Genomic DNA, 19,789 nt, shown 5'->3' on the forward strand with positions numbered 1-19,789 from the left:
GCATCAGCATCTGGTAGACCTAGGACCAATTTCTCCCCAAGAATTGGGAAAGAAGGCGGACCATTGGGTCAAGACAAGGGTGTCCAAGACTTCAACAGGGGGTGACCAAAAGAAAGGGGTCACAAAGACTCCCCAGGGGAAGGGTGATGAGACAACCAAAACTAAAAATAGTAAAGAGTCTTCTACAGGCCCCCAAAAACCTGCACAGGAGGGTGGGCCCAGAGCCTCTTCACAAAACAATGGGTACAAGGGTAAAAACTTTGATCCCAAAAAGGCCTGGTGTCATAACTGTAAACAGCATGGACACCAAACTGGAGACAAGGCCTGTCCCAAGAAAGGTTCCACTCCAAACTCCCATCCAGGTAACACTGGTATGGCTAGTCTCCAAGTGGGATCAACAGTGTGCCCAGAGCAAATCAGGGTCCACACTGAAGCTACTCTAGTTTCTGAGGGTGGGGTGGATTTAGCCACACTAGCTGTCTGGCCGCCTAACATGCAAAAATACAGACAGCAACTCTTAATTAATGGGACTAGAATAGAGGGCCTGAGGGATACAGGTGCCAGTGTCACCATGGTGACAGAGAAACTGGTTTCCCCTGGCCAATACCTGACTGGAAAAACTTACACAGTCACCAACGCTGACAATCAGAGAAAAGTACATCCCATGGCAATGGTTACTTTAGAATGGGGAGGGGTCAATGGCCTGAAACAGGTGGTGGTCTCCTCAAATATCCCAGTGGACTGTCTGCTTGGAAATGACCTGGAGTCCTCAGCATGGGCTGAGGTAGAACTAAAAACCCATGCAGCAATGCTGGGTATCCCTGAACTGGTGTGTGTGAAAACAAGAGCACAGTGCAAGGCACAGGGTGAACAAGTAGAGCTGGAGTCTGGAAGAATGGCCCAGCCTACCAAGAGAACAGGAAAGTCAGTTGGGAAACCAACTGCAACACAGCAGAAGAAAGGGAACCTCTCTTCTCAGGAAGAAGTTCTGCCCTCTGAGGGAACTGAGCCTTTGGAGCTTGAACCTTATCAGGTTGAGCTCTTAGGCCCAGGGGGACCCTCAAGGGAGGAGCTGTGTAAGGGACAAGAAACCTGTCCCTCTCTTGAAGGCCTTAGGCAGCAAGCTGCTGAAGAGTCCAAAGGCAAGAAAAATGGAACGCATAGGGTCTATTGGGAAGATGGACTCCTGTACACTGAGGCCAGAGACCCCAAACCTGGTGCCACTAGGAGAGTGGTAGTGCCTCAGCTGTTCAGGAAGTTCATCCTAACATTGGCCCATGACATTCCCCTTGCTGGACATTTGGGACAAACCAAGACGTGGGAGAGGTTAGTCAACCACTTCTACTGGCCCAATATGTCCAACATGGTTAAGGAGTTTTGCCTCTCCTGCCCCACCTGTCAAGCCAGTGGTAAGACAGGTGGGCATCCAAAGGCCCCCCTCATTCCCCTTCCAGTGGTGGGGGTGCCCTTTGAAAGAGTGGGTGTGGACATAGTTGGTCCACTAGAACCTCCCACAGCCTCAGGAAATATGTATATCCTGGTAGTAGTGGATCATGCTACCAGGTATCCTGAAGCTATTCCCCTTAGGTCGACTACTGCCCCTGCAGTAGCCAAGGCCCTCATTGGTATCTTTACCAGAGTGGGTTTCCCTAAGGAGGTGGTGTCTGACAGAGGTACCAACTTCATGTCAGCATACCTAAAGCACATGTGGAATGAGTGTGGAGTGACTTATAAATTCACTACACCATACCATCCCCAAACTAATGGCTTGGTTGAGAGATTCAACAAGACATTAAAAGGCATGATCATGGGGCTCCCAGAAAAGCTCAAAAGGAGATGGGATGTCCTCTTGCCATGTCTGCTTTTCGCTTACAGAGAGGTGCCTCAGAAGGGAGTAGGATTCTCACCCTTTGAACTTCTGTTTGGTCATCCTGTAAGGGGACCACTTGCCCTGGTTAAAGAAGGCTGGGAGAGACCTCTCCATGAGCCTAAACAGGACATAGTGGACTATGTACTTGGCCTTCGCTCTAGAATGGCAGAGTACATGGAAAAGGCAACCAAAAACCTTGAGGCCAGCCAACAGCTCCAGAAGTTTTGGTATGACCAAAAGGCTGCACTGGTTGAGTTCCAACCAGGGCAGAAAGTCTGGGTTCTGGAGCCTGTGGCTCCCAGGGCACTCCAGGACAAATGGAGTGGCCCTTACCCAGTACTAGAGAGGAAGAGTCAGGTCACCTACTTGGTGGACCTGGGCACAAGCAGGAGCCCCAAGAGGGTGATCCATGTAAACCGCCTTAAGCTCTTCCACGACAGGGCTGATGTCAATCTGTTGATGGTAACAGATGAGGATCAGGAGGCAGAGAGTGAACCTCTCCCTGATCTTCTGTCATCAGACCCAAAAGATGGTACAGTAGATGGAGTGATCTACTCAGACACCCTCTCTGGCCAACAGCAAGCTGATTGTAGGAGAGTCCTACAACAGTTTCCTGAACTCTTCTCCTTAACCCCTGGTCAGACACACCTGTGTACCCATGATGTGGACACAGGAGACAGCATGCCTGTCAAGAACAAAATCTTTAGACAATCTGACCATGTTAAAGAAAGCATCAAGGTGGAAGTCCACAAGATGCTGGAATTGGGAGTAATTGAGCGCTCTGACAGCCCCTGGGCTAGCCCAGTGGTCTTAGTCCCCAAACCTCACACCAAAGATGGAAAGAAAGAGATGAGGTTTTGTGTGGACTACAGGGGGCTCAATTCTGTCACCAAGACAGATGCTCATCCAATTCCAAGAGCTGATGAGCTCATTGATAAATTAGGTGCTGCCAAATTTCTAAGTACCTTTGACTTGACAGCAGGGTACTGGCAAATAAAAATGGCACCTGGAGCAAAAGAAAAGACAGCATTCTCCACACCTGATGGGCATTATCAGTTTACTGTTATGCCCTTTGGTTTAAAGAATGCCCCTGCCACCTTCCAAAGGTTGGTGAATCAAGTCCTTGCTGGCTTGGAGTCCTTTAGCACAGCTTATCTTGATGATATTGCTGTCTTTAGCTCCACCTGGCAGGATCACCTGGTCCACCTGAGGAAGGTTTTGAAGGCTCTGCAATCTGCAGGCCTCTCTATCAAGGCATCCAAATGCCAGATAGGGCAGGGAACTGTGGTTTACTTGGGCCACCTTGTCGGTGGAGGCCAAGTTCAGCCACTCCAACCCAAGATCCAGACTATTCTGGACTGGGTAGCTCCAAAAACCCAGACTCAAGTCAGGGCATTCCTTGGCTTGACTGGGTATTACAGGAGGTTTGTGAAGGGATATGGATCCATTATGACAGCCCTCACTGAACTCACCTCCAAGAAAATGCCCAAGAAAGTGAACTGGACTGTGGAATGCCAACAGGCCTTTGACACCCTGAAACAGGCAATGTGCTCAGCACCAGTTCTCAAAGCTCCAGATTATTCTAAGCAGTTCATTGTGCAGACTGATGCCTCTGAACATGGGATAGGGGCAGTTTTGTCCCAAACAAATGATGATGGCCTTGACCAGCCTGTTGCTTTCATTAGCAGGAGGTTACTCCCCAGGGAGCAGCGTTGGAGTGCCATTGAGAGGGAGGCCTTTGCTGTGGTTTGGTCCCTGAAGAAGCTGAGACCATACCTCTTTGGGACTCACTTCCTAGTTCAAACTGACCACAGACCTCTCAAATGGCTGATGCAAATGAAAGGTGAAAATCCTAAACTGTTGAGGTGGTCCATCTCCCTACAGGGAATGGACTTTATAGTGGAACACAGACCTGGGACTGCCCATGCCAATGCAGATGGCCTTTCCAGGTTCTTCCACTTAGAAAATGAAGACTCTCTTGGGAAAGGTTAGTCTCATCCTCTTTCGTTTGGGGGGGGGTTGTGTAAGGAAATGCCTCCTTGGCATGGTTGCCCCCTGACTTTTTGCCTTTGCTGATGCTATGTTTACAATTGAAAGTGTGCTGAGGCCTGCTAACCAGGCCCCAGCACCAGTGTTCTTTCCCTAACAGCGGACCTGCTCCAAGAAAAGCTGCAACTTTGTTTCCAGCAGCTTTAAAGAACCCTGCAAGCTCCCCGCAAGAAGCGTGAGACTTGCAACACTGCACCCGGCGACCCCGACTCGGCTGGTGGCGATCCAACACCTCAGGAGGGACCCCAGGACTACTCTAAGACTGTGAGTACAAAAACCTGTCCCCCCTGAGCCCCCACAGCGCCGCCTGCAGAGGGAATCCCGAGGCTTCCCCTGACCGCGACTCTTTGAATCCTAAGTCCCGACACCTGGGAGAGACCCTGCACCCGCAGCCCCCAGGACCTGAAGGACCGGACTTTCACTGGAGGAGTGACCCCCAGGAGTCCCTCTCCCTTGATCAAGTGGAGGTTTCCCCGAGGAACCCCCCCCTTGCCTGCCTGCAGCGCTGAAGAGATCCCTAGATCTCCCATTAACTTCCATTACAAACCCGACGCTTGTTTCTACACTGCACCCGGCCGCCCCCGCGCTGCTGAGGGTGAAATTTCTGTGTGGGCTTGTGTCCCCCCCGGTGCCCTACAAAACCCCCCTGGTCTGCCCTCCGAAGACGCGGGTACTTACCTGCAAGCAGACCGGAACCGGGGCACCCCCTTCTCTCCATTCTAGCCTATGTGTTTTGGGCACCACTTTGAACTCTGCACCTGACCGGCCCTGAGCTGCTGGTGTGGTGACTTTGGGGTTGCTCTGAACCCCCCACGGTGGGCTACCTTGGACCAAGAACTAAGCCCTGTAAGTGTCTTACTTACCTGGTTAACCTAACAAATACTTACCTCCCCTAGGAACTGTGAAAATTGCACTAAGTGTCCACTTTTAAAACAGCTATTTGTGAATAACTTGAAAAGTATACATGCAATTTTGATGATTTGAAGTTCCTAAAGTACTTACCTGCAATACCTTTCGAATGAGATATTACATGTAGAATTTGAACCTGTGGTTCTTAAAATAAACTAAGAAAAGATATTTTTCTATATAAAAACCTATTGGCTGGATTTGTCTCTGAGTGTGTGTACCTCATTTATTGTCTATGTGTATGTACAACAAATGCTTAACACTACTCCTTGGATAAGCCTACTGCTCGACCACACTACCACAAAATAGAGCATTAGTATTATCAAAGTTTTTACCACTATTTTACCTCTAAGGGGAACCCTTGGACTCTGTGCATGCTATTCCTTACTTTGAAATAGCACATACAGAGCCAACTTCCTACAGTACAGAAATCTAACCAGGCGTTCCCTGAGCTGCTTTCCAAATGCATCATATCCCAGAAGCACCTTTTTGAACAATAACCACATAAAAATAACAATTTCTCACTCTGAGAACTTTCATGGCCTTTTCAAGTTTCTTCTTCTGTTTCGTGTTTTTCTTTCCAGTTGCATACCGTATCATCAGATCTCTGGCTGTTGGTCCTTCATCCTTTAAAGAAAATACATTGGCCAGGAACATCTTATTTAGATAAACAAACTTCAAAAACCAATAACATATATACTTTAAAAATCAAAACAAACAGAATATTTACAGGAGCAGATGGAATTGAACTTGACATTATATCAACTATTTCTGTAGTGCTTGAGATATTTACACTATTAACCAACATCCCTTTAGTGACCACACCAATTCAAAGCTACCTTCCATACTTCTGTGTTGACAGTTTCACTGCTGTTCCCAAGAGAATATGACTCTCAGTCTTGTGCTTTTGCCAGTGACTCATCACATAAACATTAAGGGCCATATGTACCAACACTTTTTCCCCATAGACACAGAATGGGTAAAAACCTTTGCTACATCTGGCCCTAAATTCTCTGTAAAAAAAGAAAGGTCTAGCCCCAGCCTGGCCACCCTATCTGCAGAGCACACACTGATGTGGTTAAATCATGCCAGCCACAAGGCGTTCAATATAGGTGGAAAGTAGGCCACAAACAATAGAGGAGTGCCCAAAACAGAAGCCATGCAGAAAACAGCAGATATAGAGTGCCTCCACGTATGTATCAAGTGAACTCTTACACCTCCTGCTTCATTTTAAAGTGATTCAACCTATGTGTTTTTTAAAACGACGTTTAAGTTTACATTGTACAGCAAATGAATGTGTATTCATTGTCCAGGTCCATGAATGTATACATATTTTAATTAACATTTGATTACATTCCACATTTATCTTTTTTACGTCAGCAAAGTGACTGCTTTCTGTTCAAATATTACATTTACTTTTAAACTAATTCTTGTTAATAACAATCGCAACTGAGACTATATTCAGAAAAAAATGACTGTTTTTCATCATACAATAAAATGGAGATATGAAAGGGGTATGCAGGAGTACTTAAACTCCCTCATATCCTATTGTAATATAACTGGGGCTGCTAGCTTAGCATGTATTTTGATATCCAGGGCAATGCATCAGACTTGATTTACAACTTGCAGCTGTATTGTTATAGTCTAAACATTGTGTGTTAATAATGCATTGCTTGCCTTGGTGTCACAGTGGAACGTTATCAATTTTATTAGCCCATGAGAAGATCTACAAAAGGTCAATCAATCGTCCTGCTACATGGCGTTTACTCAATACTGTTTTCTCTTCTGTGTGTATCACAATACTTTCATAATTCACCCATTGTGACAGAGGTTCACACCATCTGAAAAGGTTTTTTTTTTTTTGGGGGGGGGGGGGGAAGGGAATTTAAGGCCTTCCATGACTTGGTTACAACTTTCCTTGTTAACAGTAATATTAGTCTGAGAATTTTGATTCAGCTCTGCGCCCTTTTGGGTATCGAAATAGACCAAAAATATTTCCTTCATGTAACATAGATCTGTACCTCCTAGTAGTGGAGATAACGCATCTGTAAACTCCTTCCACTATTGTGTTATTTCCAGGTATCTCCACATCATGTGTAGAAACCTCGGGCTTGTTGTATTCCGAATTTTGGACATTCAGATGTTACCTCTGTGTATGTCTTATTTATTTTGCTGTGGGAAGACCAGCCCCTAGAAGGAGGGTGAAATGGATATATTTAAATAGGGCATTCCAGGACAATTTATGGGAGACCCATTCATTATTGCTGAATTCTCTTCTCATATCTGTGTCCCATTTGTTTCAAAGATTGTCCAGGGACAGTCCTCAACCACATCAGACAGGGAGGATCTCTAGGTGTGGGGCTGATGAGGAAGTAAACTATTATATATTTCTCTCTTTGAGTTTTGGATATCTTTTTCTTCTTTCTCCTCATCGATATTTCTGGTTTTCTAACCCAGGCCTTAATTTGCAGAAGTACTCTGCACCAGTTTTAGGTTGACATGGTGTGTTTTTATCTTCTACTGTATTGTACTGACCACTAAATGCTTTAAGTATTAACCTCCTTGGGGGGCGTGGCCAGCAAGATGGCTGATCGAACGCACTAGGAGAGTGCTCTTGGCCCAGTTTTTAAAATCCTTCACCATCCTGCCGTCCTGGGTCCCCTCTGACACAGCAGAATGGTTGATGGGGACCAAGGGATCGTGGTGGAGGGCAGGTGACTGACGAAACCATCACACATGGGCCGAGGAGCCGCACTTGAGATGAGTGCCTGACTCCAACATGGCGGTTGTGCTCGCAATTGCGAGCTGGGCCGATGGCAGTTAGGCCCAGTACCCGATCTGTGAGACCTGGATTGGTGAAGCCCCGGCGGGGGTTACCTGCTGTGAGGGGGTTGGCCCAGATTGAGCTTTGTTTCTCCTCCTCACCCCCGCACAGTGAGAGATGTGCCAGTGGTGAGTGTCTCGGCCGGGGGGACCTGGTGAAGGACAGTGTGCAGCGCGGTAGAGGCAGGGGTGCCCCAGCGGGGGAACAGAGACGTGGAGAGAGGCACAGCAGGGGAGTTGGGGTGCACCGGCCCTGCTGACTGGCCCCCAGGGAGCGCACCCTGCCTGAATATTACTGGCTGGTGTGGCGTAGCACTTGGATTGAAAAGGCAGCTGGCTGGGGCCCATCGGTAGGCCGGTGGCAAGGTCGCTATCTCTCCCTGCCCCCTCCCACTTCCCCCCACCCCCCCCCCCAATCCTGGCTGAATAAACATGGTTTGTTAGCTCCTTGGGCACGGAGCTGGCCGGTTGCACGGGACATCACTCTGACACACGGGGACGTTGGCTCTGGCACTGCCTGCGTTGGACGCCTGCCTGGTGCTGTTGGATGGAAGCTAGCCCCTTGGTGACTGTGATGCAGTGAGCTGTGAGAGTGTGGAGATCGAGCGGTGATCGTGTTGCCGGTGCCGTGCCCACCAGTACCATATGAGTTTGGCGGAAGCCGGCACTACGGGCGGTATACAACATGGGCAAAGACAGATCGAGCAAAGGAGTGCAGCAGACCCAGATGGACCAATACATTGCCCAGAATGTAGCAGGGACTTTGGAAAAAGAACCCTCTGGTCCCGTGGAAAAGTGGGGTGAGCCCACCGGAGCACAAATCCTGACTGCCATTGAGGCATCCGGACAGGCGGTGCAAACACAAATTGCAGCCATAGCAGTCGACGTTAACTTATTGAGAGCCGATTTGAGGGTGGTGGCAGAACGTTCGGTGGCCACTGAGCAACAGGTGACTTGCATGTACACTGACATAGATGCGCTAAAAGCCTCAGTGGCCGCCCTTGAAATTAAAGCATGCAAACTGGAGGCGAGGGCTGAAGATGCGGAGGGAAGGGCAAGAAGGTGTAATCTCCATGGAGTGGGCTTCCCCGAGGGTGCAGAGGGCGCGAACCCAGACGCCTTCTTAGAGGACTGGATTAAAAAAACGTTGCCTACCGTTGCCTACCGCCCCCTATCATCCCCCTCCTCCACCGCCGGGAGCCCCTCCTAGGACAATTTTTGCCAAGATTCTCAACTATGGAGACCGAGACATTATCTTACAGGACGTGCGCAAACACGGAGACCCTACGTAAGAGAATCACACTATCTGCTTTTTTCCTGACTGTTTTAGAGCAGTGCTGCTCCAAAGACAATCATATATAGGTGTTAAGCGAAAGTTAAAAGAACTGGGTTATACCTATTAGCTGCTGTATCTAGCCAAGATGAAGGTTCTCCAGGTATGCCTCTCCCATTTCTTCCAGTCTCCTGAAGTAGTTTGGGATTGGTTTGAACTGACAAATAGTGACAGAATCCCGGAGTGGCGGGAGGAACTGAGGGGCAGGTAATTTGCAGACCACTGCGAGCAGGAACAGTAGATGCGGCCATACCAGCCGTGGTGACAGAGTGATAGTACGCCAGATGGCACCCTGAGTATGAACGGGAGAAGACAGGAGCATGAGGAAGCCAGACTGTTAGTGAAATCCGTCACTTCGGAGACATCCTCGTGTTCCAGATCACCGTGTGGCGAGGATGGTCTGACTCCAGACTCTGACAATGCCGACACCTGAGGGACTTTGATGAATCACAGAATTGGAAGTCGGGAGCTTCTCTCAGGCCTGGAAATAATGATCCTCCCTCTTCCTGCTCTCCATTCTCTTTATTCCCCCCCCCACCTTCTCCTTTCTATCACGCTACCTCTTGGTGCTGGGGGAGGCAGAGACTCGGGACGGCAAGTGGACACAGGGCAGAGACGGTATGGTGTACACGCCCCCCAACCCCCCTGTTTTGACCACGACTAACCTTGTCTTCCTATCTTCTTTTTCTAACGTGGTGCGTTGCTTGTTGTAGTTTATGCTTTAACTGTAGTGATAAACTCAGTTATTTGGGTACAGTGTGTGCGTGGTTTGGATAGTTGTGTAAGAGGAGTTGGAGACATATGTGCACGTTGGTGACACTATCTTGACCAGTACCTTGCTATCGGACAGGGACAGCGATTGCTCTCCCTCTCTTCTGGACTCTGGGGTAAATAGCGGGGAGCACACACAGATTGGGCAGACACTAGTTGAGGGAGGTGCTTACCTGTGGTGGGATGGGGGTGTTGTATGTGGTTCACGGTTGGAGTTGGAGGTCTGTTTTATGCACTGGGCTTACTGTATGCACTGTGATGAAGAAGAGGCACGGAGTTACACTGTTAATAGCGCAGTGGACCGGAGTGCGAAGCTGGGGAGGCTGCGGACGAGGAGAGAGGGGATGGACGAGGGGTGAGGTGACGATTATGGGTCGACACGGATCATGGCGGGTACCCTAATGTGAATAGTTACATGGAATGTGAGGGGGCTGAACTTGGGGCCATATTGCTCTCCTACAGGAGACGCACTTGTTGGATAATGAAGCGCAAAAATTACAGAAAAAGTGGCAGGGACAGTTGTATTCAGCGACATATTCATCCTACACCGGGGGGGGGGGGGGGGGTCTGTCTGGGTTGCCCCTGGGACTCCTTTCCAACTAAAAAGTCTAACGGCAGACGTGCAAGGCCGTTATATATTCTTACATCGGAGAATTAGATGGCTGCAAGCTCTGTATTTTAGATATATATGCCCCCTATTCAGATGATGCAGAGTTCTTTAAAAAGCTCCAACAAGAATTAGTACCCTACACAGGGATGCCCATCATTTGGGCAGGTTGCTTTTAACTGTGTCTGAAACAGCACACTAAGCCTCATATGACTGCCTAGCTCCGTGAAGTCATGAGTAGCCTGCATTTTGTAGATATATGGAGAGAAATACATCCCACACCCAAAACATATTCTTGTTACCCTCCCACACATGGGGCATACAGCAGATTAGATAGATTTCTACTTGCAAACGACAGCACACTTGATATCCGTGGAGCTGTATATCAGGTCAGATTCCTATAAGATCACGCCCCTCTGCTATTAGAATGCGAGACAAGCACGTCCAGGCCGGCGATCCCCCTATGGTGCAACCGGCCAGAGCTACTTGGGGACCCTGAATATAAGCGAGACATGCAGGCAGGCAGCACTGAATGGATATTTTAGTTTGAACTGGACCTAGACCCAGACCCGCAACATAGAATGGGGGGCCCAAATGTCGTCATAGGAGGCGAAAGCCATAGTAAATCATATGGTATCAGGAATAAGCTGGACCGGGAGCTTGTACAGCAGTAGGACCTCCTGACTGCCCTACAGCACCAAGTAGACAACGGAGACGCATCGGAGGATGATAGCCACGTGGTGCATAGAAGAATAGGGGCCCTTTGGAGTAGGCTGGATAACCATGTCCATAAAGACTTTAGACATCGGCTGTATTGCGAGGGGGACTGATTGGGGGCATGCTAGCATGGCTACTCAGACGTGAACGCCCCATACCCATAATCCTATCCCTCCACAGACCATCCGGGGAAAAGATTTTGGGGCAAGCGCGTGTGTATCTCCATCAAGACTATATACACCTCACCCAAGAGCGAAGATAGCTGTCAAATACATGAGTACCTGGATGGGCTCAGACTGCCCCGCCTTACCGAAGCTCAGGCTGAGGAGTTGGTGGGGGAGGTATTACTAGAGGAGCTACTGGAAGCCTTGGGGGATATGGCACCTGGAAAAACGCCCAGCCCCGATGGGATACTGTAGGAAGTTGGCTCTGTATATACTATCTCAAAGTGAGAGAGAGTGTGCACATAGTCCAAGGGTTCCCCTTAGAGGCTGACAGTGGCAAAATCAGATAATACTAATGCTCTATTTTGTGGTAGTGTGGTCGAGCAGAAGGCTTATCAGAGGGTAGTGTTAAGCATTTGTTGTACACACACAGGCAATAAATTAGGAACACACACTCAAAGACTTAACTCAAGAGCAATAGGTTTTTATAGAAAAATATATTTTCTTAATTTATTGTTAGAACCACAAGATTCAAATTTAAGGTTAGTACATAAAATGCAAGGTACTTCACACAGAAGAATAGAACTTTGATTTAAAACAGTAGTACACACAGCAATAAGCTATTTTAAAAGTGGACAGTGCAAAAATCAACAGTTCACGGGGGAGTTAAGTATTGGTTAGTTTCTCAGGTAAGTAAAGCACTTACACAGTCAGCCTCCTGGGCATAGACAGCCCACCGTTGGGGGTTCACGGCAACCCCAAAGCCACTGCAGCAGCAACACAGGGCCAGTTAGGTGCAGAGGTCAAAGGAGGGCCCAAAACACATAGGCGCCTATGGAGAACATGGGTGCTCCGGTTCCAGTCTGCTAGCAGGTAAGTACCTGCGTCCTCGGGGAGCAGACCAGGGGTGTTTTGTAGAGTACTAGGGGATTTGGGAGGGGGGGGGGGGGGGGGAACACAAAAGCAAACAAAAGACACCCTCAGCGGCACAGGGCAGGCTGGGTGCAGTGCGCAAAGTAGGTGTCGGGTTTGCTGTAGGAATCAATGGAGGGACCCGGGGGTCACTCTGACGATGCAGGTAGGGCACAGGGAGGCTTCTCGGGCCAGCCACCGACTGGGCTAGGATGAGGACCTCCTGCTGGTCACTCCTGCACTGGTAGGAGGTTTCTCTCGGTCCTAGGGGCTGCGGTGCAGTGCTTGGTCCAGGCGTTGGGTTCCTTTGTTACCAGGCAGTCGCGGTCAAGGGGAGCCTCTATGCAGGCGTCGCTGTGCGGGTGCAGGGAGGTTGACCCAGGGTGTCCACGTCATTGGAGTCGCCTGGGAGTCCTCTCTGCAGTGTTTGTTGTCCTGGACTCGAGCCAGGGGTGTCGGGTGCAGAGTGTGAAGACTCATGCTTCTGGCGGGTGAGAGTCTCTTTAAAGTTGCTTCTTTCTTGCAATTTTGTTGCTGTTTCTGGACAGAGCCACTGTCCTTGGGAGGTTCTTGCTCCCTTAGGTGCAGGTCAATCCTCTGAGTCCTCGGAGGTAGCTGGTCCAGCTGGATGCGTCGCTGTGCAGGTTCTTTGAGTCTGGAGACAGGCCGGTGGTGCTGGGGCCAAGTCAGTTGGTGTTTCCGTAGTCTCTGCAGGGCTTTAAGGTCAGCAGTCCTTCTTGTTGTAGGAAGATGATTTCCTGGGTTCAGGGTCGCCCAAAATACTAAATCTAGGAGTGTGTTTAGGTCTGGGGGCAGTAGCCAATGGCTACTGTCCTGGAGGGTGGCTACACCATCTTTGTGCCTCCTCCCTGAGGGGAGGGGGGGCACATCCCTATTCCTATTGGGGGAATCCTCCGAAACCAAGATGGAGGATTTCTGAAGGGAGGGGTCACCTCAGCTCAGGACACCTTAGGGGCTGTCCTGACTGGTGGGTGACTCTTCCTTGTTTTTCTCATTATCTCCTCCGGACTTGCCGCAAGAAGTGGGGGCTGTGTCCGAAGGGGTGGGCATCTCCACTAGCTGGGATGCCCTGGGGTGCTGTAACAACAAGCATGAGCCTTTGAGGCTCACCGTCAGGTGTTATATTTCCTGCAGGGGGAGGTGAGAAGCACCTCCACCCACTGCAGGCTTTGTTCCTGTCCACAGAGTGACAAAGGCACTCACCCCATGTGGCCAGAAACCCGTCTGGTTGTGGCAGGCTGGCAGGAACTGGTCAGCCTAAAACTAAGAGTCGGACTGGTATACAGGGGGCATCTCTAAGATGCCTTCTGTGTGCATTTTTCAATAAATTCCACACTGGCATCAGTGTGGATTTATTGTGCTAAGAAGTTGGGATACCAAACTTCCCAGATGTCAGTGTAGCCATTATGGAACTGTGGAGTTCGTATTTGACAGACTCCCAGACTGTATACTCTTTACGGCTACCCTGCACTTACAATGTCTGGTTTGGCTTAGACACTGTAGGGGCATAGTGCTGATGGTATAGTGCACCCTGCCTTAGGTCTGTAAGGCCTGCTAGAGGGATGACTTATCCATGCCACAGGCAGTGGGATGTGGGCATGGCACTCTGAGGGAAGTGCCATGTCGACTTAGTCTTTTTCTCCCCACCAGCACACACAAGCTGAAGCCACAGGGGTACCAGCTACAAGGGACTTATCTGTGTGCCAGGGCTGTGCCAATTGTGAGAACAAAAGTACAGTTTGGGGAAAGAACACTGGTGCTGGGGCCCGGTTAGCAGGATCCCAGCACACTTTCAATCATAACTAGCATCAACAAAATGCAAAACGTTATTGGGCATCCATGCCAAGGGAGGCATTTCCCTACAGATACCAGTGGAATTCTACCGAAAATATTCTGCAGTTGTTCTTCCCAGATTGTTGGAAACGCTTAATGAGCCACGTAGAGAAAGCCATTTGCCAACACACATGAGAGAAGCATTGATAGTTAGGATACCGAAATCAAGGAAAGATACTGCAGACCCGGGTTCCTGTACGCTGCTGTCCATGCTCAATGTTGATGTAAAACTGCTTGCTAAGGTACTGGCAACGCGATTACAATGAGTGGTGACTCATTTAGTGCTGGGTGATCAATACGGATGTTTACCTGGGAGAGGGACCCACATGAACTTACGGAGATTATCGCATGTAATGCATGAGATTCGTGACTCTGTATCCGCGCTACACTGGTGGCCTTAGATATAGAAAAGGCATTTGATACTCTGTCCTGGGAATACTTATGGGAGGTACTACGCAGGATGGGCATAGGATCATCCTTCCTGTCATGGGTGCGTCTGCTATATACAGCACCGTGGGTGCGTACTGGGGCAATAGTGTCAGACTTGTTTGATATTGAACGGGGCACACGACAGGGCTGCCCATTGTGGCTGCTATTGTTCTCACTGGCTATGGAGCCCCTGGCCATACAGCTGCGGACAGGCATGCAGAGGTGGGGCACACGAGTAGGGACAAGAACACATAAATCACTATATGCAGATGATGCTCTAGTGTAAGTTACAGAACCAGAGCGGTCGGTCCCACTTTTGTTAAAAATAATGGATGATTTTGGTGGGGTATCTGGCCTCTGGGTTAACCGTCGGAAGACGGTGTTATTCCCTATGGTGGACCCGACTACTGTGGCGGCATCGGAGCTACCGCAGATGGATCTGGCGTGGGAGACCGAGTCCTTTCAGTATTTGGGAATGCACGTAGCACACTCCCCTCAATTACAATATGACTTGAACATGGGTATAGTGATAGCTGGCCTCCGAGCCTTGGTCCAATTTTGGACTTCCCTCCCGCTTTCGGTTATAGGCAGAATTGCACTTCGTAAAATGGTCTTGCTCCCGCGATGCCTATATGTTATGCAAAACTCATTCTGTGAACTACCCCCTTCTCTGTTTCGACAGTTAGATAAACTACTACTGTCCCTAGTCTGGGCAGGTAAGAGATGCAGAGTTCGCATTGAGGTGTTGAAGTTAGACCTGGCTGACGGGGGCCTGGGGCTACCAGATCTACATCTATATTACATGGCGGGCTTGCTGTAGGATCAGGCCATGCAGTGTGACGATGCCCCCTACTGGGAAAAAGAATTGTTAGAAGGCTCTATATATGTGTGTCTCGTCTACCGTACCTACTGATAGGTGGCTCTAGGCTTCCGCGGGATGCCACCTTCCTGGTAGCGCAGGTGTCGCGGGTCTGGAAGCGGGCTGTTATGCGGGTCCTGTGAAGAGCGCCATATGCGCGCTTACTTCCGCTCTGGTGGATCCGTCCCTTTGCCAGAGCTACTGATATACTGGACTTTGCGAAGTGGCGAGCAGGCGGATGTAACAATGCAGGAGATTTATGCCAAAATGGCACTTGTATTACGCTGGAGGAGGCTAAATCCCTCTGTGGAGTTGACCAGGAATAATTCCGGCAATATTCAAGCCTATCGCAGATGGCCCAGGAGATTTGGACATCTTTTCCCGTGGAACCTGCTGAATCCCACCGCGTAGTGGCTCTTATTGACCCTGGTTGTGACCGTGGTCTCCTCCCCCGAACCTACAAGGCTCTAAAAAGAGATCAGCAGATAAACATAAAAGGGACAAGGGATCGATGAGATGTGAGCCTGGGAACTCCACAGGATGGGTAATGGAATAGGACCGGCTCCCTAGTACAGGATGTGATTAGTAATGGTAGATTTAAGCTGAAGCACTTTTATTATTTACATAGAGCATACTTGACACCTCATCGCCTACACAGAATATTCCCATCACGACCTGACAGATGTGCTCGCTGCGGCGAGTCCTCAGCCACTTTTGAACACATAACACGGGCACGTAACTCCATTCAACCCTTTAGGCGCCAGATAGTGAAGACACTGAGGGAAGTGACGGCTGTTAGCGCAAAGGTAACAATGAGACACTGCTTGCTGGGGCTACTTCCCATCCCTAAAAAAAGGGCGCAAAATGGCATACAGGTTCGCGCAGCTGGGGCTTATTTTGTCGCATTGCGACCCAGTGGGCAAACCCGGTCCCTCCGTTGCATGCCGCATGGCTGACTGATCTCGTTGAGTGGGCCACTGCCGAGGAATGCCGACTACGTAAGATGTGTGTAAGGAAATGCCTCCTTGGCATGGTTACCCCCTGACTTTTTGCCTTTGCTGATGCTATGTTTTGAATTGAAAGTGTGCTGAGGCCTGCTAACCAGGCCCCAGCACCAGTGTTCTTTCCCTAACCTGTACTTTTGATTCCACAATTGGAACACCCTGGCATCCAGGTAAGTCCCTTGTAACTGGTACCCCTGGTACCAAGGGCCCTGATGCCAGGGAAGGTCTCTAAGGGCTGCAGCATATCTTATGCCACCCTGGGGACCCCTCACTCAGCGCAGACACACTGCTTGCCAGCTTGTGTGTGCTGGTGAGAACAAAACGAGTAAGTCGACATGGCACTCCCCTCAGGGTGCCATGCCAACCTCACACTGCCTATGCAGTATAGATAAGTCACCCCTCTAGTAGGCCTTACAGCCCTAAGGCAGGGTGCACTATACCATAGGTGAGGGCACCAGTGCATGAGTACTGTGCCCCTACAGTGTCTAAGCCAAACCTTAGACATTGTAAGTGCAGGGTAGCCATAAGAGTATATGGTCTGGGAGTCTGTCAAACACGGACTCCACAGCACCATAATGGCTACACTGAAAACTGGAAAGTTTGGTATCAAACTTCTCAGCACAATAAATGCACACTGATGCTAGTGTACATTTTATTGTGAAATACACCCCAGAGGGCACCTTAGAGGTGCCCCCTGAAACATTAACCGACTATCTGTGTAGGCTGACTGGTTCCAGCAGCCTGCCACAACCGAGACATGTTGCTGGCCCCATGGGGAGAGTGCCTTTGTCACTCTGAGGCCAGTAACAAAGCCTGCACTGGGTGGAGATGCTAACACCTCCCCCAGGCAGGGGCTGTAACACCTGGCGGTGAGCCTCAAAGGCTTACCCCCTTTGTTCCAGCACCACAGGGCACTCCAGCTAGTGGAGTTGCCCGCCCCCTCCGGTCATGGCCCCACTTTTGGCGGCAAGGCCGGAGGAGATAATGAGAATAACAAGGAGGAGTCACTGGCCAGTCAGGACAGCCCCTAAGGTGTCCTGAGTAGAAGTGACTCTAACTTTTAGCAATCCTCCATCTTGCAGATGGAGGATTCCCCCAATAGGGATAGGAATGTGACCCCCTCCCCTTGGGAGGAGGCACAAAGAGGGTGTGTACCCACCCTCAGGGCTAGTAGCCATTGGCTACTAACCCCCCAGACCTAAACACACCCTTAAATTTAGTATTTAAGGGCTTCCCTGAACCTAAGAATTTAGATTCCTGAAACTACAAGAAGAAGAGGACTGCTGAGCTGAAAAACCCCTGCAGAGGAAGAACAGAAGACACCAACTGCTTTGGCCCCAGTCCTACCGGCCTGTCTCCTGCCTTCCAAAGAAACCTGCTCCAGCGACGCTTTCCAAAGGACCAGCGACCTCTGAATCCTCAGAGGACTGCCCTGCTTCAAGAAAGACAAGAAACTCCAGAGGACAGCGGCCCTGCTCCAAAAAGACTGCAACTTTGTTTCAAAGGAGCAGATTTAAAGACCCCTGCAACTCCCCGCAAGAAGCGTGAGACTTGCAACACTGCACCCGGCGACCCCGACTCGACTGGTGGAGAACCAACACCTCAGGGAGGACCCTCCGGCGACTCCAAGACCGTGAGTAACCAGTTGTCCCCCCTGAGCCCCCACAGCGACGCCTGCAGAGGGAATCCCGAAGCTCCCCCTGACCGCGACTGCCTGAACTCTAATTTCCCGACGGCTGGAAAAGACCCTGCACCCGCAGCCCCCAGCACCTGAAGGATCGGAACTCCAGTGCAGGAGTGACCCCCAGGAGGCCCTCTCCCTTGCCCAGGTGGTGGCTACCCCGAGGAGCCCCCCCCCCTTGCCTGCATCGCTGAAGAGACCCCTTGGTCTCTCATTGAAAACCATTGAAAACCCGACGCGTGTTTGCACACGGCACCCGGCCGCCCCCGCGCTGCTGAGGGTGTACTTTTTGTGCTGACTTGTGTCCCCCCCGGTGCCCTACAAAACCCCCCTGGTCTGCCCTCCGAAGACGTGGGTACTTACCTGCTGGCAGACCGGAACCGGGGCACCCCCTTCTCTCCATTGAAGCCTATGCGTTTTGGGCACCACTTTGAACTCTGCACCTGACCGGCCCTGAGCTGCTGGTGTGGTAACTTTGGGGTTGCTCTGAACCCCCAACGGTGGGCTACCTTGGACCCAAACCTGAAACTTGTAAGTGATTTACTTACCTGCTAAAGCTAACAATAACTTACCTCCCCCAGGAACTGTGAAAATTGCACTGTGTCCACTTTTAAAACAGCTATTTGTGTTTTATGTGAAAAGTATATATGCTACTGTAATTATTCAAAGTTCCTAAAGTACTTACCTGCAATACCTTTCAAATGAGATATTACATGTAGAATTTGAACCTGTGGTTCTCAAAATAAACTAAGAAAATATATTTTTCTATACAAAAACCTATTGGCCTGGAATTGTCTCTGAGTGTGTGTTCCTGTAAGGAAATGCCTCCTTGGCATGGTTACCCCCTGACTTTTTGCCTTTGCTGATGCTATGTTTTGAATTGAAAGTGTGCTGAGGCCTGCTAACCAGGCCCCAGCACCCGTGTTCTTTCCCTAACCTGTACTTTTGATTCCACAATTGGCACACCCTGGCATCCAGATAAGTCCCTTGTAACTGGTACCTCTGGTACCAAGGGCCCTGATGCCAGGGAAGGTCTCTAAGGGCTGCAGCATGTATTATGCCACCCTAGAGACCCCTCACTCAGCACAGACACACTGCTTACCAGCTTGTGTGTGCTAGTGAGAACAAAATGAGTAAGTCGACATGGCACTCCCCTCAGGGTGCCATGCCAGCCTCTCACTGCCTATGCAGTATAGGTAAGACACCCCTCTAGCAGGCCTTACAGCCCTAAGGCAGGGTGCACTATACCATAGGTGAGGGTACCAGTGCATGAGCATGGTACCCCTACAGTGTCTAAACAAAACCTTAGACATTGTAAGTGCAGGGTAGCCATAAGAGTATATGGTCTGGGAGTCTGTATTACACGAACTCCACAGCACCATAATGGCTACACTGAAAACTGGGAAGTTTGGTATCAAACTTCTCAGCACAATAAATGCACACTGATGCCAGTGTACATTTTATTGTAAAATACACCACAGAGGGCACCTTAGAGGTGCCCCCTGAAACTTAACCGACTATCTGTGTAGGCTGACTGGTTCCAGCAGCCTGCCACACTAGAGACATGTTGCTGGCCCCATGGGGAGAGTGCCTTTGTCACTCTGAGGCCAGTAACAAAGCCTGCACTGGGTGGAGATGCTAACACCTCCCCCAGGCAGGAGCTGTAACACCTGGCGGTGAGCCTCAAAGGCTCACCCCTTTGTCACAGCACAGCAGGGCACTCCAGCTTAGTGGAGTTGCCCGCCCCCTCCGGCCACGGCCCCCACTTTTGGCGGCAAGGCTGGAGGGAACAAAGAAAGCAACAAGGAGG

The 19,789-nt window shown here is 49.9% G+C and overlaps 1 protein-coding gene across 3 annotated transcripts in view; it reads right to left on the bottom strand.

Annotated features, from left to right (window-relative positions):
- The window catches only part of SDAD1 (SDA1 domain containing 1), a 412,284-nt gene that overhangs the window by 196,249 nt on the left and 196,246 nt on the right, over positions 1-19,789 (bottom strand). For all 3 annotated transcript variants that reach the window (XM_069236846.1, XM_069236848.1, XM_069236847.1), the window contains one exon: positions 5,351-5,452. In XM_069236846.1, the coding sequence (XP_069092947.1) occupies positions 5,351-5,452 (102 nt within the window). The remainder of the gene's footprint in view (positions 1-5,350; positions 5,453-19,789) is intronic.

This window comes from Pleurodeles waltl, chromosome 1_2 (genome assembly GCF_031143425.1).
Source record: "Pleurodeles waltl isolate 20211129_DDA chromosome 1_2, aPleWal1.hap1.20221129, whole genome shotgun sequence".
Classification (NCBI taxonomy): Eukaryota; Metazoa; Chordata; class Amphibia; order Caudata; family Salamandridae; genus Pleurodeles; species Pleurodeles waltl.